At 38.5% G+C, this 14423-nt stretch overlaps 2 protein-coding genes across 2 annotated transcripts; one reads left to right on the top strand and one right to left on the bottom strand.

The window, feature by feature from the left end:
• The first annotated feature begins 6237 nt into the window (after positions 1–6237).
• Positions 6238–10321, top strand: LOC112196568 (serine/threonine-protein kinase PBS1). The gene is made up of 5 exons (XM_024336938.2): positions 6238–6898; positions 7464–7687; positions 8097–8286; positions 8908–9299; positions 9431–10321. Exons 1-5 carry the CDS (start codon positions 6778–6780, stop codon positions 9917–9919), a joined length of 1416 nt encoding a protein of 471 aa, XP_024192706.1. The 5' UTR covers positions 6238–6777; the 3' UTR covers positions 9920–10321.
• An 832-nt stretch (positions 10322–11153) lies between these two features.
• On the bottom strand, positions 11154–13453 carry LOC112196569 (bidirectional sugar transporter N3). The gene is made up of 6 exons (XM_024336939.2): positions 13224–13453; positions 12779–12815; positions 12426–12636; positions 12143–12304; positions 11873–11992; positions 11154–11782 (listed from the first exon to the last, which is right to left on the bottom strand). Exons 1-6 carry the CDS (start codon positions 13276–13278, stop codon positions 11450–11452), a joined length of 918 nt encoding a protein of 305 aa, XP_024192707.1. The 5' UTR covers positions 13279–13453; the 3' UTR covers positions 11154–11449.
• Positions 13454–14423: the final 970 nt, after the last annotated feature.

Raw genomic sequence — 14423 nt, 5'->3', positions numbered from 1 at the left:
AGCCATTGCCTTCTGCAGTACCAGAAACACTACCTCCATCCCATTATGCGTCATTGACTATTTCAAAGGCACATCACTCGTTTTGTGTACTTACATGAGCATTTGCAAGCATAATTAGCTATAATGAGCCACGCTCATGATACAGCCAGTAGTACCAACTACCGCCAACTGTGTGACCTACGGAAACACAGCCAAACAAGCTACCGCCGGAGTCCCGGCTCACCCCCAGATCACTGCTGACGCGCCGCGCCAAGTTAGCATCAAAAGCTCCAGAAGCTGGGAACTGAAGCACATCAGTCCCACATCGAAAACATAGAAGAGCTCGGCCTCTTCCCCACCTATAAAAGGTTTTCTCCTCTCTCCTCATTAATTACGTATTTACTACTTACCTACTATTATTCTATCAACATAAATGCATTGACTAACTTAGGCATCGGAGAAGAGAAGACCGCCCAGCGCTGTCTCCCTCTGACGCCTCTTTGTATTTCACTTGACAGGTAGCGGAAGCTTTGAGAACGTTGCAAGTGGTGGTCCGCCTATCGGACTAGCGTTAACAAAGATTAAGCTACCGCTCAGTCTTAAATATTAACATTTTGCAAAACCTGCTCTTTAGCAAAAGCAAGATCGAGACCTTCCTATGTTAAAGACACAAAACAAAACATTCCGTTCTTACAAACGATACAAGGAGATATCTGTGGACCTATCCATACAAAATGAGGACCATTCAAGTACTTTATGGTTCTGGTGGATGCTTCGACACGCTGGTCACATGTAGTTTTATTGTCCACAAGAAATGTTGTATTTGCAAAACTCCTAGCACATATTATACGCTTAAGGGCTCACCACCCTGATCACCCTATCAAGTCTATAAGGCTTGATAACGCTGGAGAGTTTACATCAAAATCATTTGATGATTGTTGCATGTCTATTGGGATCGATGTAGAGCATCCTATACCCCATGTACATACACAAAATTGTCTCGTAGAAGCCACCATCAAAAGGCTACAGATGGTGGCTAGGACATTAGTAATGCGTACCAACCTGTCTATATCTGCATAGGGTTATGCAATATTGCACGCAGCTTTACTTATTCGTTTCAGACCCACTGCTAGCCAACCATTTTCTGCGTACCAGTTGGTAACTGGATATGAGCCTGACAGTTCACACTTACGCATATTTAGTTGCGCGGTATATGTGCCTATTGCGCCCCAACAGAGCACCAAAATGGGTCCCCAGAGAAGATTAGGTATTTATGTTGGATACGAATCCCCAACAATTATCCCCTACTTGGAACCCTTGACAGGCGATCTCTTTACCGCTAGATTTGAGAATTGTCACTTTGATGAGACAGTCTTCCTGTCGTTAGGGGGAGATAGGAAAAAGGATTTTCCAATGGAACGACAAGAATTGTCGTGGTTTGTCCCCACTTTGTCTCATTTTGATCCCCGCACTTCACAATGTGAAAGTGAAGTGAAAAGAATAATCGATCTTCAGAACGTAGCAGATTCGATGCTTGATACGTTTATTGATATCGCAAAAGTGACGAGATCACATATACCAGCTGCAAACGTGCATGCAAGGTTAGAAGTCCCCAACAAAGGGCACAGATAGAGGCGTTGCAACCACACTTAGTGGAGGTGTGGTTGAGGCCGTGGCTCCCCAAAGGAAGAGGGGGAGGCCACTTGGTTCGATTGACACTCACCCAAGGAAGAAGTGGATGAGTAAGGCACAAACTGATCCATTAATCATCAATGTAGAGAATCCCTCTCATGAGATTGTCTCTGATTATAGTTATGTCCATGAATCAATACTGGAGGACACTCCGATGTTTGAACTGATTCCAGAGAACAAAGAAATCTCAATGGATTATGAGAGTGCGTATGAGTTGATGGAAAGATCTTCCATACACATTGATGATGTATTTGCATATACTGTTGCTCAAGAAATCATAGAGCACGATGATATCGAACCATACTTTGTTGCAGAATGTCAACAAAGAGCAGATTGGCCTAAATGGAAAGAAGCAATCCAGGTAGAATTAGATTGTCTGACAAAGAGACAGGTATTTGGTCCGGTAGTGCTAACCCCACCAAGTGTAAAGCCTGTAGGACATAAATGGGTCTTTGTCAGAAAGCGTAATAAGAAGAATGAAGTTCTGAGGTACAAGGCTCGCCTTATGGCGCAAGGTTTCTCACAACGCCTTGAAATTGACTACGAGGAGACATACTCTCCCGTAATGGACGTTATAACGTTATAACGTTCCGCTACTTAGTTAGCTTGGTAGTTTCTGAAGGACTGGAAATGCAACTCATGGATATGATTACTGCATATCTCTATGGGGATCTTGATTCAGAGATATATATGAAAGTGCCTGATGGCCTTACATTACCCAAGTCAAGTGACTCTAAACCACGGTATGCATTAGCAATTAGGTTGAAATGCTCACTTTACGGATTGAAACAATCCAGGAGGATGTGGTATACCCGTTTAAGTGACTACTTGATTGGGAAGGGATATAAGAACAATGAATTATGCCCCCGCGTATTTATAAAGAAAACAAGTTCTGGATTTGCAATTGTAGCTATATATGTCGATGATATGAACATAATAGGTACTCTTGATGAAATAAGAGAAACTGCGAGCTACTTGAAATCCGAATTTGAGATGAAGGATCTTGGGAAAACTCGAATCTGTCTAGGCCTTGAACTAGAACACCGAGTTTGTGGAATACTAATCCACCAGTCTGTGTATGTCCAAAAGATGCTCAGGCGATTTAACATGGACAAAGCGCATCCTACTAGCACTCCCATGATCGGTCGAAGTTTGGATGCGAGGAAAGATCCATTTCGTCCAAAGGAAGATGACAAAGAGGTGTTGGGAGCTGAAATTCCCTATCTAAGTGCAATAGGCGCATTATTGTACTTAGCGCAATGTACTCGACCAGACATTGCATTCTCAGTGAACTTGTTAGCTAGATTTAGCTCAGCGTCACTAGAATGGTATCAAGAACATTTTTTGATAACTAAAATGAACCATTGACTTGAGACTGTTCTTTCCTTACAGAGAGACAAGAGGGACCACAGATGGAACTGCAATCCCTAAAGGAAATGTTGATGGCCAAGAAAGTGTCACTCACTACACCGAAAAGCCAAATGACGTTTTGGTTGGTTTTGCTGACGCTGGGTACCTCTTTGACCCACATAAAGGTCGTTCCCAAACTGGTTATGTATCTACCATTAGGAACACGGCGATATCTTGGAGAGTTGGAGATCAACCAAGCAAACCCTTGTGCGAACCACTCAGAGATCATTGCTCTACATGAGGCGGTTCGTGAGTGTATGGTTAAGAGCTATCATTACACATATTCGAGGGACTAGTGGTTTGAGTTCTACCACTGAAGAGCATACTTGCATTTATGAAGATAATGCAGCTTGCATCGAACAGATGAAGCTAGGATATATCAAGGGTGATAATACAAAACACATATCGTCAAAGTTGTTCTGTAATCAGCAACAACATGCTCTCCTCAAGATTCAAGTGAATCAAGTAAAGTCTGAGGAGAATGTGGCATATTTGTTCACCAAATCATTGCCCAAGGTCACATTTGAGAAACATGTGAAAAACATAGGAATGCGAAGATTTTCCAAGCTCCTTTGATTAATGCAAGCATCAGGAGGAGGTGTAGACATCAGGGGGAGTGTAACACACACATGTTATCCTCAAATATAGAAGGTGCATTGTGCTCTTTTCCTTCGACCAATGTGTATTTTTCGTCCCACAGGGTTTTTATTGTTACTTGGCAAGGTTTTTAGTGAGGCAACAACTCATGCACCATTTCGTCTTTGACTTGGCACAAGGGGGAGTGTTAAAGGAAAAACACATTATGTGCCTTCGTCAAAGTGACTGACGGAGAGGGAATCAAGGAATTAGCGATTACCATCAATCAACAAGGATTACGGATCAATCAGCATTTAATGTCATCATTGTAATTGATATTTCCGTTATAATTATCTCCCTATATAAATGGACTATGAAATGAAATGAGTAGACCAATTCCAATTCCATTTTACTTTTACAAAACGATGATATATTATATAAGATTATTATGTATGATATATAAATTCATATTGTAGTTAAATAATTATCTAAAATAATTAAAATTATGAAACGGTTATGTCGTTATGACTTTTGACTAAAGAGGGTTGGAGATGCAAAACATGAATGAATAGTAATGACACTAGAGGTGTTAAATTTACTAAATGACTTTGACTTTTGACTAAAGGATTAGAGATGCCCTTAGGAGATTCTGAGACCGTTCCAAATTGATAATTTGATACCATACTTTGCAACGTTTACCATTCAATAACATTAAGTATAACAGAAAAAAAAAAAAAAAAAAAGCCTCAGCTGGAACCAGACGTGTGGGGCTTATAGGCCCAATAAACTTGTTTACTCCTGTACCAGCCAATGTCATAAACGAAAAAAATCCAGAAGCTCATGAATTAAACCAAAAGAAGAAGACACGCTAATGTCAGCGTCTGAATCTAAAAAGTAAATTTTCCCAAACTTATGAAATAAATGAGAACCTTCCGGGTAGACTTTGACAAAATCATTGACAAATGTCAAAACCCAGAATCCCCATTTTCCCTGATATCGCTTTTGGAATATTGTCGGTGCTGCACTATTTCTGGATTCCAATTTTTCTACCATTGGCATCAAATTAAATTTCAATCTTCATGAACAAGTCCAAAATCTTAAGGGCCAGACTTGTGGCATCTTCATTTTGGACCATTGTCTTCAAGGAGTGGGAGAAATTTTGGACCATTTTCTTATACATAACGAGTTAACTTGTATCAAGGAGTTTTTAAGTTTCTTCGTTGCTCCATTTAGAATGGGGGGACTGTATGCTTCTGTGTGACTTGCTATATTAGTTGGAGACATAAAGTTCATCGGTTCATCCATTATGTTGAATAAATGTGGCAGATGACTTGGATTTCCATACATTAGATGGTGGCCCCTGATTGTTTATTCAACAATACTATTACCTAGATAGATGATTATTGTCATTTTTATTACCATAACAAAAACAAATTACGAGTTAAAGTCAATGGGATAACCATCACTAAGGGGGGTGTATTCAATTCTGATTTAAAAAAAAATTGTTTGAGTTTTTATAATCTATGATATATAATTGATTTATTAGTATTTGTCTAGATTTTACAAGTCTTTATGCTGTTTCTGGTAGGTTAATTTTTTTTCCCTTCTTCTTTAAAATCAATTGATGTATGGATCCAACTATAATGCAATATCAGTGACAAAAAAGTATGTATATATATATATATAGCAATCTATCATTCTTTATGTTGTGTATAATGATATATGAATAATAAGATAAAACTAATCAATCAAAATGTTACACAAAAAATAAAGTAGTAAACTAATGACATAATTTATTTCATATTTAATTTACAAAAGAAGCATGTGTATATGTAACGGCCTATTATGGCTTTAGATGTATATATTTCGGGACCTGGATTCGGGTTTGATTCAAAAAAAGAAACATGTGTGTATCTATCATATTAACAATACCATTGAAAGTGAGCTTAATTAGCTAGAAGGATTAAGGCTTCCAGAGCTATAGTGATAAAAATAAAAATCTTACTAATTTGACGTACAAAAATCTACTAATTTGACGTACAAAAATCTACATAGAACTAGAATTTTCAATCTCAACTCGTCATTCTAACATAAGAATTCTACGTCCAAATCAAGTTTTAATTGGACTTTCATTTTCTTCATACGTAATCACTTGCAAGTCGAATTCCACCTTTCAAATCCTCATCAACCTCACCACACACAACTTAGGATGCTTTTACATGAACGTCAATACCTTCTCTCTTAAGTTGGTCCAAAATTCCAACAAAAACAAATCTCAAGTTTGATTATTGCTCCGAGCATATTCTCACCGGAGAAGACAATACCCATCGTTTTCATGCGGGTGGGTCCAACAACGATCATCCACCGTTGAAATATTGAACGGTCAATATTCATTTGTCACAGTTCTTGCTACAGTGACGTTGTGCAATCCGCCAATCGTGCAGTTCGACACGTTTATTTGCTCTCAATCAAATAGCAAAAGGAAGAAGGAAAATTATCGTAATTTATGGCCGCACAATTTACAACCACTCGTTGGGTTCAAGACGGTCAAATTTTATTTTCCCATTTAAGTTTAACTCTTTGTGTTCGTCTGCACGGAACAACATGGTAGGATTTACCCTTCTCGGTTAAAAAATAGGCTTTTTGAGAATATCTAGAGCGAGATACAGAGTTGCCATTTTTATTAGTTTTTATTTATTTTTGGTCAAAGATAGAGGGAAGGAGTTAGAGAGAGAGAGAGCGTGTTTATACTGTTGTGCGGGTTCAGTGGGTTGTGAACGAAGTGGAAGACAAAGCCGGCTCTTTTTTGTTTTTCAGATTATCTACGGACGACCCCCAAAAGCATTTTAGTTTTCACTTTCTCTTTGTTATCGTTTTTGGGTGTTTCTGAGAGAAGTTGGATTCGTTGCCTTGTCGTTTCTGCATCTGCCTGATCGCTTAAACAAACTCAAAGGCCCCGAATTTTGGATAGGCCTGCCATGGTGTTGTTGTTCTTGTTCTTGTTGTGATTACTTGGATTGCAAAACCAAAGTTTTGATCTTTTTTGGATTGGAAGACTTCAAGTTTTGATCCTTTTTTTGGATTGAAGAAGGAGAGGAGGTGAATTTGATTTTGGGTTAGATGGGGTGTTTTCCGTGTTTTGATTCCAAGGAGGAGGAGAAGCTGAATCCGGCGAAAGAAAGCGATGATCGGAAGCAGGGTCAACCGACGGTGTCTTCTAACATTTCGAGATTGCCTTCCGGTTAGTTCTTCAACTTTTCCGGCTAGTTTTATCAATTGTTTGTAATCTGGTAGTTTCAGTGTGTTGTTATTGCTCGATCTGATCTGGGTGTTTCTGATCATTCGTAATATGTTGGATGATGATAGTGATGCCTTGTTTGTTTCAATTATTTGAGGATGTATAGTTGGACTAGATTGCTTAGGTATGTGAGCTCTGAATTTGAGGGAGTTTAGGTAGACCCCACTAGATTTTGACGTAGTTTGTAAAGGGTGATGCTGTCTTTGGGAAAATTGGATCTCACGATGATTTTGATTGCTGAGGTTGATCTGATTCTTATTTGGTGTTGTCCAAAGATATGGTTAATTTCCATATGTGAAAGAGATGGGATGAATATCAGATAGTATGGCTAATTTTAGACATGTCAAATTTAGTTCATCATGTGTATATTCCACATTTGATTGGAATTGCGGCTTTGACTTTCATTTCTCACAAATGTACTGGATCGTTCAACGTTTCAGTGAAGTTTTAAGTTGAAAGGTTGCGATACGTATGGTTCTGCACTGAATTGTTTGTGATTGTTATGCAGGAGTTGACAGACTAAGGTCAAGAAGCAATGGGGGGTCAAGAAGGGTGGATGTAGGGTCCAAAATGCCTGATCCCAAGGATGTAGTACCTGGGGGTCAAATTGCTGCCCAAACTTTCACTTTTCGTGAGCTTGCCGCTGCAACAAAAAATTTTAGGCCAGAATCTTTCATAGGAGAAGGGGGTTTTGGGCGTGTATACAAGGGGCGACTCGAGAGCACCGGTCAAGTAAATTTCCTTTCTGATCCATGATCTTTCATTTATATATAATGAACAGATGAATTGATTAAACAGGCAAATTAGGCAATTGTTGCAAGAAATATTTAATATTAGTTAGATATCAAACATAAGTAAGCGCGTTCGATAAGTATCTGAAGTAAAATAGTAGGAGATAGATTCCAGGTCAAACTATAATTAGACTATATACTAACCAATATAGCTTATATTTTTTTGAGGCTGCAAATTAGTACTTAACACATGGTTGACCTATCAATGCGAGGGCAAAAGAAGGTAGAACTGCTAAAGAAATAAAAACCAGTTTTTCCTCTAAAGAATTATCTACCATGATTTCACTAATCAACTTGAAACCGTTAGAGGTGATTCTGCATTCTTAACAATTGTTTTGTGGCTTTCATAGATTGTTGCTGTTAAGCAATTGGATAGGAATGGACTTCAGGGTAATAGAGAGTTTCTAGTTGAGGTTCTCATGCTAAGTCTTCTACATCATACTAACCTTGTGAACCTGATTGGATACTGTGCGGATGGAGATCAAAGGCTTCTTGTTTATGAGTTTATGCCCTTAGGATCATTGGAAGATCACCTTCATGGTAACTTTTTTCTTTAATTCTCCTTTGTCTTTTGGCTTATTGTCTGTTTCTCTGATTTGAAATTTATTCCTGTCTAAATTTTGTTTCATTAATAACTAGTGCAATATAGTGTTGAATTACGTGACAAGTTGAAATTCTTCGCTTGCAAGGTCGAACTGCTGTTGAGAATTAGTCTTGTTGTCAAATGTCTTGGTAAAATACAGAAAAGAAAATCTCACGTGTTTTTGGTGGCGTCATTTATTTATTTTTTGGACAAATGAAAAACTTACATTAAACTGCTATAAACAGCAGTAAACAAGAGCAAGAAATACAGCTGAAAACACCTACCACACCTCATAACTAGTTTCAACAATGACAAGAAAATGCAGTAGGTGGAGGGGCTGGCAGGTTTGAGGCAGGGCCATCATATCTAATATAAAGTTTGGTGACTAGTAGACAATGCACACAAATCTGTTTTCCATGTTATTGCACCATATGTTGCCCCTCGTGGTGATTAAGAGTCTTGCTGAATTATATTGAACCTTTTGCAAATAAAATTGTATAATTTATGTACAGGAGTTACATACAGGATAAAATTGAATTTATCCATAATAGTGTTTTGATGAGTTGATCATTCTGCAGATGTTCCTCTGGATAAAGAAGTATTGGATTGGAACACAAGAATGAAAATAGCTGCTGGTGCAGCCAAAGGATTGGAATACCTACATGACAAGGCTAACCCTCCAGTTATTTACAGGGACTTCAAATCATCCAACATATTACTGGAAGAAGGATTTCACCCTAAGCTTTCAGATTTTGGGCTCGCAAAGCTTGGTCCTACCGGAGACAAGTCACATGTTTCTACCAGGGTTATGGGTACTTATGGTTATTGTGCTCCAGAGTATGCAATGACTGGACAATTGACAGTGAAGTCGGATGTCTACAGTTTTGGGGTGGTGTTTCTGGAGCTGATTACTGGCCGTAAAGCCATTGATAGCACTAGACCCCATGGGGAACAGAACCTTGTCACTTGGGTAATTTTTTTTCACTTTGTTTATTTGTAGCACATTTGCCTATAACCTATCTTCTTGTTCTGCGAAGTTTGTGGTTCTGACAAAGTTGTGTTTGCAAAGTAATGTGTTTTTATGTGTATGTGTGTTTACAGGCACGTCCCTTGTTCAACGATCGCAGGAAGTTTTCAAAATTGGCAGATCCGAGGCTGCAGGGCCGGTATCCAATGAGGGGCCTCTACCAAGCTCTTGCTGTGGCATCCATGTGCATTCAGGAACAAGCCGCCACACGTCCTCTGATTGGGGATGTGGTTACTGCTCTATCTTATCTAGCCAACCAGGCATACGATCCTACCGCTGCATCAGGGCATGGCCATAGAAGTTCTGGAGAAAAGGATGAGAGACGAAGAGATGAGAGAGGTGGAAGGATATTGAGGAATGAGGAAGGAGGAGGATCTGGACGCAAATGGCCGGATTTAGATGGTGGGTCTGAGAAGGATGATTCCCCAAAGGAAACTGCAAGGATGTTAAACCGGGATTTGGATAGAGAACGAGCTGTTGCTGAGGCCAAGATGTGGGGTGAGAATTGGCGAGAGAAGAGACGACAGAGTGCACAGGGCAGTTTTGATGGTACTAATTTGTAGTGCCATTGAGTACGATATACCATGCCTTGTCTACCTTGATTCCTTTCCTCCCTCCTAAGATGTGAGAAGCTGTCTTCTTGTTGTTGTTGTTGTTGTTGTTTTCTTCTGGCTGCTCAGTGCAAGGGAGCTGGTGCATGCCGACAGATGTTTTCTAATTTAACCCTTTCCTTTTCTTTTGCCTTTGATCCAAACATGAAGAAGAAGAAGAAGAAGAAGAAAGCATGAAAGGAAAGTGTAATTATCTTCTAGGAGAGTGAGAACAGAAGGACAGGACGTTTTGAAAAATTTTGAGAGTAAACACGTCTGGATAATGCTGTATTATTCTTCTGTTGTCAACTCTCTTTGTACCTGTAGTGTTCTTGGACCAAAAAAAGGAAAAAACAAAAAAACTTTTCTGCTCCATGCCTCCGTCTCTGGTGTTTTTTGTTTTCGTCTCTTTTTTTGACCACATTTTTATCACGTTACCCTCTGTCTTGAGAAACCAGGGATTAACCATATAACTTATTAGATTAAACAAATAACACAATGATCTACTTCTATGTTCTAATCTTAAGACTAATCCTGGTGCCTGAAGTAATCAAGTAGTAATTACATACCTTGCCACTTAGAAACCATCATCTGAACAATCACGAAATGCATATAAATTTTTAGAGTCTAATTATACCTGTATTATCCTTATGTTAACTCTTTTAGTACTTAAATTAATTTCTCAGAATCCTGAGAACAGCGAAGAAAGGAACTAGATATTGTTTTTATTTTTTTATGTGTCAAAGTACTTTTTAATTATAGATGTTCAATATATTAAATACTATAATTTCAAACATAAATGAAAAAACTATTTTATCTTTGATATTCTACTTATATGGGTGTCACATGACTGCTACATAGGCATTTTTAACAGAATAATGGATGGAAGTACTATAGGGGCTAACAGATGGATAATACAGATATCACTAGACTCCCTAAAAATTTGTAATTACCAAAAAGTACATTTCGTGTTAGTTCGGATAATGTATGAGGATATAAGCCAATAATACATCAACTATACACAAAATTCTGGATAGTTAAGAGAAAGATGAAGACACACAACTAATTCACCACTAATGCAGGGGCCCAAATTGATATAATCGATCTTTATTAAATTGATATATTACGTGATAGTTCAGGTATCATATGAGGATGTAAGCCAATAATACATCAACATTTACAAAAATCTGGATAATTAAGAGAAAGATGAAGACGCACAACTAATGCAGGGACCCAAATTGATATAATCCATCTTTGTTAACACTTGGACACATAATGGTTCTACATGAAACGAAAAAGACAAACGCAAAATGCATACAAACATACTAAGTTAATGATTATACAAGCGAAATCACCATAGCTGTAGCTTTCTTTTTCCACTCACTTATAGCTGTAGCACAAAAACAAGAAGAGCAGGTCGAGATACTTGAAGCCAGAAGAAGCTACTCTCGCGCTAGAAATTACGTCTGACATGTCGTAACGGTTACACTCAGTGGTTGAACCTCACACTGCACATGGTTCTTCAGATTTCAGTTGAAGCTCACCCGATGCATCCACATCCACCACCACCACCACGCACTTCTCATGTTCATCACCATCAACATCCTTATTTTCATCTTTGCCGTCCACGTCTTCGACGTCATTGCCATCGCACGGCTTAGCATCCACCGGATGAACTTCGGATGTTGCGATAGTGCTCAAAATCACTATGTTTTTCACATGCTCCGATGCCGGAAGCTTCTTCTCCGGATCAACTATGACCTGCTTGCGGTTTCTGTATATGGCGTAGAGTAGCATCTGAAGGAGACCCAAGACAAAACCTAACACGTTTGGAAGCTATATGAAAGGAGAAAACTAGTTAGTGTGGAAGTAGTTAATTATTGGGATGTACGTATATGTAATTTTTGGGAAATAATTACTACTTACTGCTATGCAAATGTCCTTGAGGAACAGTCCATAGGCAAACCACATCACGGCACTCAAAGTAAGGAAGAATGATAAGCTGAATGGCATAAATTCAACACTTTTTGTGCGGATCACCTGCGCCTACATTTACAAAAAGGACAAATAAGTTATAATTAGGTAATTAAGAGAGAGAAATTCATTTTATATATAGGAAAAAAGTTTCTTGCCACACATGTTGTATTATTGCTTAATATAAATTTGGAAACATTATCAATATACAAGGCAACTTACCACAATACTCAAGGGCGCTGCAAAAACACAAACGGAAATGGCAACGTTGATCCATCCGAGAACCGGGGCACGGTATTGACTATGAAATGCATAGTGTAAAACGACAAGGATCAATGAGAAGAGTCCGAAGTTCATAAACCCTAGTAACTTGATAGTGAATTTCTGCACTCGATCAAATTCAACAATAGTAGATCAGTTATTTGAAAATGATTAACAAAGGAAGCTATTCAAATCTTGACACTTGTTGCGCCTATATTTTACGTAATTTAAGCAACACACGTACCCTTGAAGCCTTTGTTGCATAAACAATATACATGGCGATGTACAGAGTCTCAATTACACTTCCGAAGGTGTTGATTGTGATAAGAAGCACAGCATTTTGCTTCAGCATGGCATAGTAGAGCCAAAGCGTGGCACTAAACAGTGCTACCAGATACGGCACCGATTGGAAACCCTCAGTAGATCTCTTTCTGTAAATCCGGTAAAACGTTGGCCTGCAATTAAACAAAATTAAAGTTAATTATATTTTCGCCTACTATGTAAAACACACACACAATATATATAAATAAATAAATAAATATATATATATATATTGCATGTACATGGAGAGAAAAGGTTCGTTGTTTAATTACTTACACTGGGGCTAAGTAAACCATGAAGGAAATTAGATTACCTGCCATGCAAAACGAAACTGTATTAGAAATCAAGGAACTCATTCAAATGGAATTCCTAAACTACCAAGATCATAACTACTCATTAGTATTATAGCGGGCATGAGGAAGGTTGATCATGTGATTGCGTCAACAATTGATAAGTAAACATAAGCTTTACTCCTAAATCAACTAGATATATATCAAGACAGAGATTAGGACAACAAAACAACTTGGTCTAAAATTCAATATTTTGCGAGATGTATGGTTTGGCCTATAGTTTTTGGAAAGTTGAAAGATAGAATTCAGAAGATGAGAAGCCGAATGTGGCCGATATGATGACCACCATAAGATAACAAATAATGCGGGCCAACTGATCGACCGTATAGAGCTGTGTGTTCGAAAATTATATGACATATATATGCATTTACCTAGGATGCCAAATGCAAATGCCCAAGGATGTTGACTGTCTGCTACTGCCCCCATATCTGGTATTACAGCGAAAAACACTCGAAAGGGTGATCAAACTCGGTTTAATGTAACAAAAACTTTGAGAAGATTGAGATCAAAGAAGAAGAAGCAGGAGATAGAACTATATAAGGGTTTCAGTGCTGAGAAACCCTAGTTCTTTCTCTGTATTTATCATGCAGAGAAAAATGAAATGCTTGGATGGTTCACAAGTTTACGCAGCTGGCTCCCTTTATATACACACAAAAAGGTGTAATATCAAATAAAGGAATTATATGTGCGTATAAAACTCATTCTAGTCGCATGACACATGGAAGTTTAGTAGGTAGCATACCACAAACTCCTTTCTCCCCTCAAAACCACAATTAATTAAACCCCCACAAGCCCCACCACCGCGAGTGAAAAAGCTCATAGCACTCACCACAGTAATGCGATAAGAAACCAAAGATAACCCCCGACTCATCATGATCACTATTAATTAATCTCAATTACAAAACAGTTTCAAAACTAATTATTAATTAATCAAGGGCATGGATTTCACGCTCTTGGAGTTAGAGTATACGAAATGAGATTTTTTACGTTACTCACACAGACCGCAAAGGTGTCCGTCCAGACCAGTAGAGCCCCATTCACGTGATATAGGGCTCCGCCAAACACAGCCTTCCTTTCCAGCCGTTTCTGTTAAAACAAAACACGCCTCCCCGCGTCAGCCCTAATTTCTCGCACAAGTTTTTTTGGAGAATGAGAGAAAGCTTTTGATTCGATTCTGTTAGGATTTGTTTGGTAGTGGCATAGTGCTAGCTAAGCTAGGGCAGCTAGCCAATTCAGTGTTATGCAATATCTTGAGGTTTCGTGTGCGTCGGGGATCTCACTAGGCTCATGGCCTTTTTTTCTTTTTCGTGCTCAAGTTCGAAAAAAGAAGCCCCAGTTTTTTTGTTTTTGTTTTTTTTTTTGTTTTTGTTTTTGTTTTTGTGGTTATGAGCTTAGAGACAAAGAACAATCATGTTGTTATTCATATCTGGCGTTATTGTATATTTTGGTTGGGTTTTGAGAATGCTAGGTGGTGCCATCGGATGGAGAGAAGGAGATATGGCTTTCTTTTTATGGTTACAAGGAGCCATCTCTTTTCATGTGTGATTAAGTGATTTGATGGGCGTTTGTTT

The sequence above is a fragment of the Rosa chinensis genome, chromosome 4 (genome assembly GCF_002994745.2).
Source record: "Rosa chinensis cultivar Old Blush chromosome 4, RchiOBHm-V2, whole genome shotgun sequence".
Taxonomy (NCBI): domain Eukaryota; kingdom Viridiplantae; phylum Streptophyta; class Magnoliopsida; order Rosales; family Rosaceae; genus Rosa; species Rosa chinensis.
The sequence above is the reverse complement of the archived record's forward strand: the minus strand, read 5'-3'. Positions and strand labels throughout refer to the sequence as shown.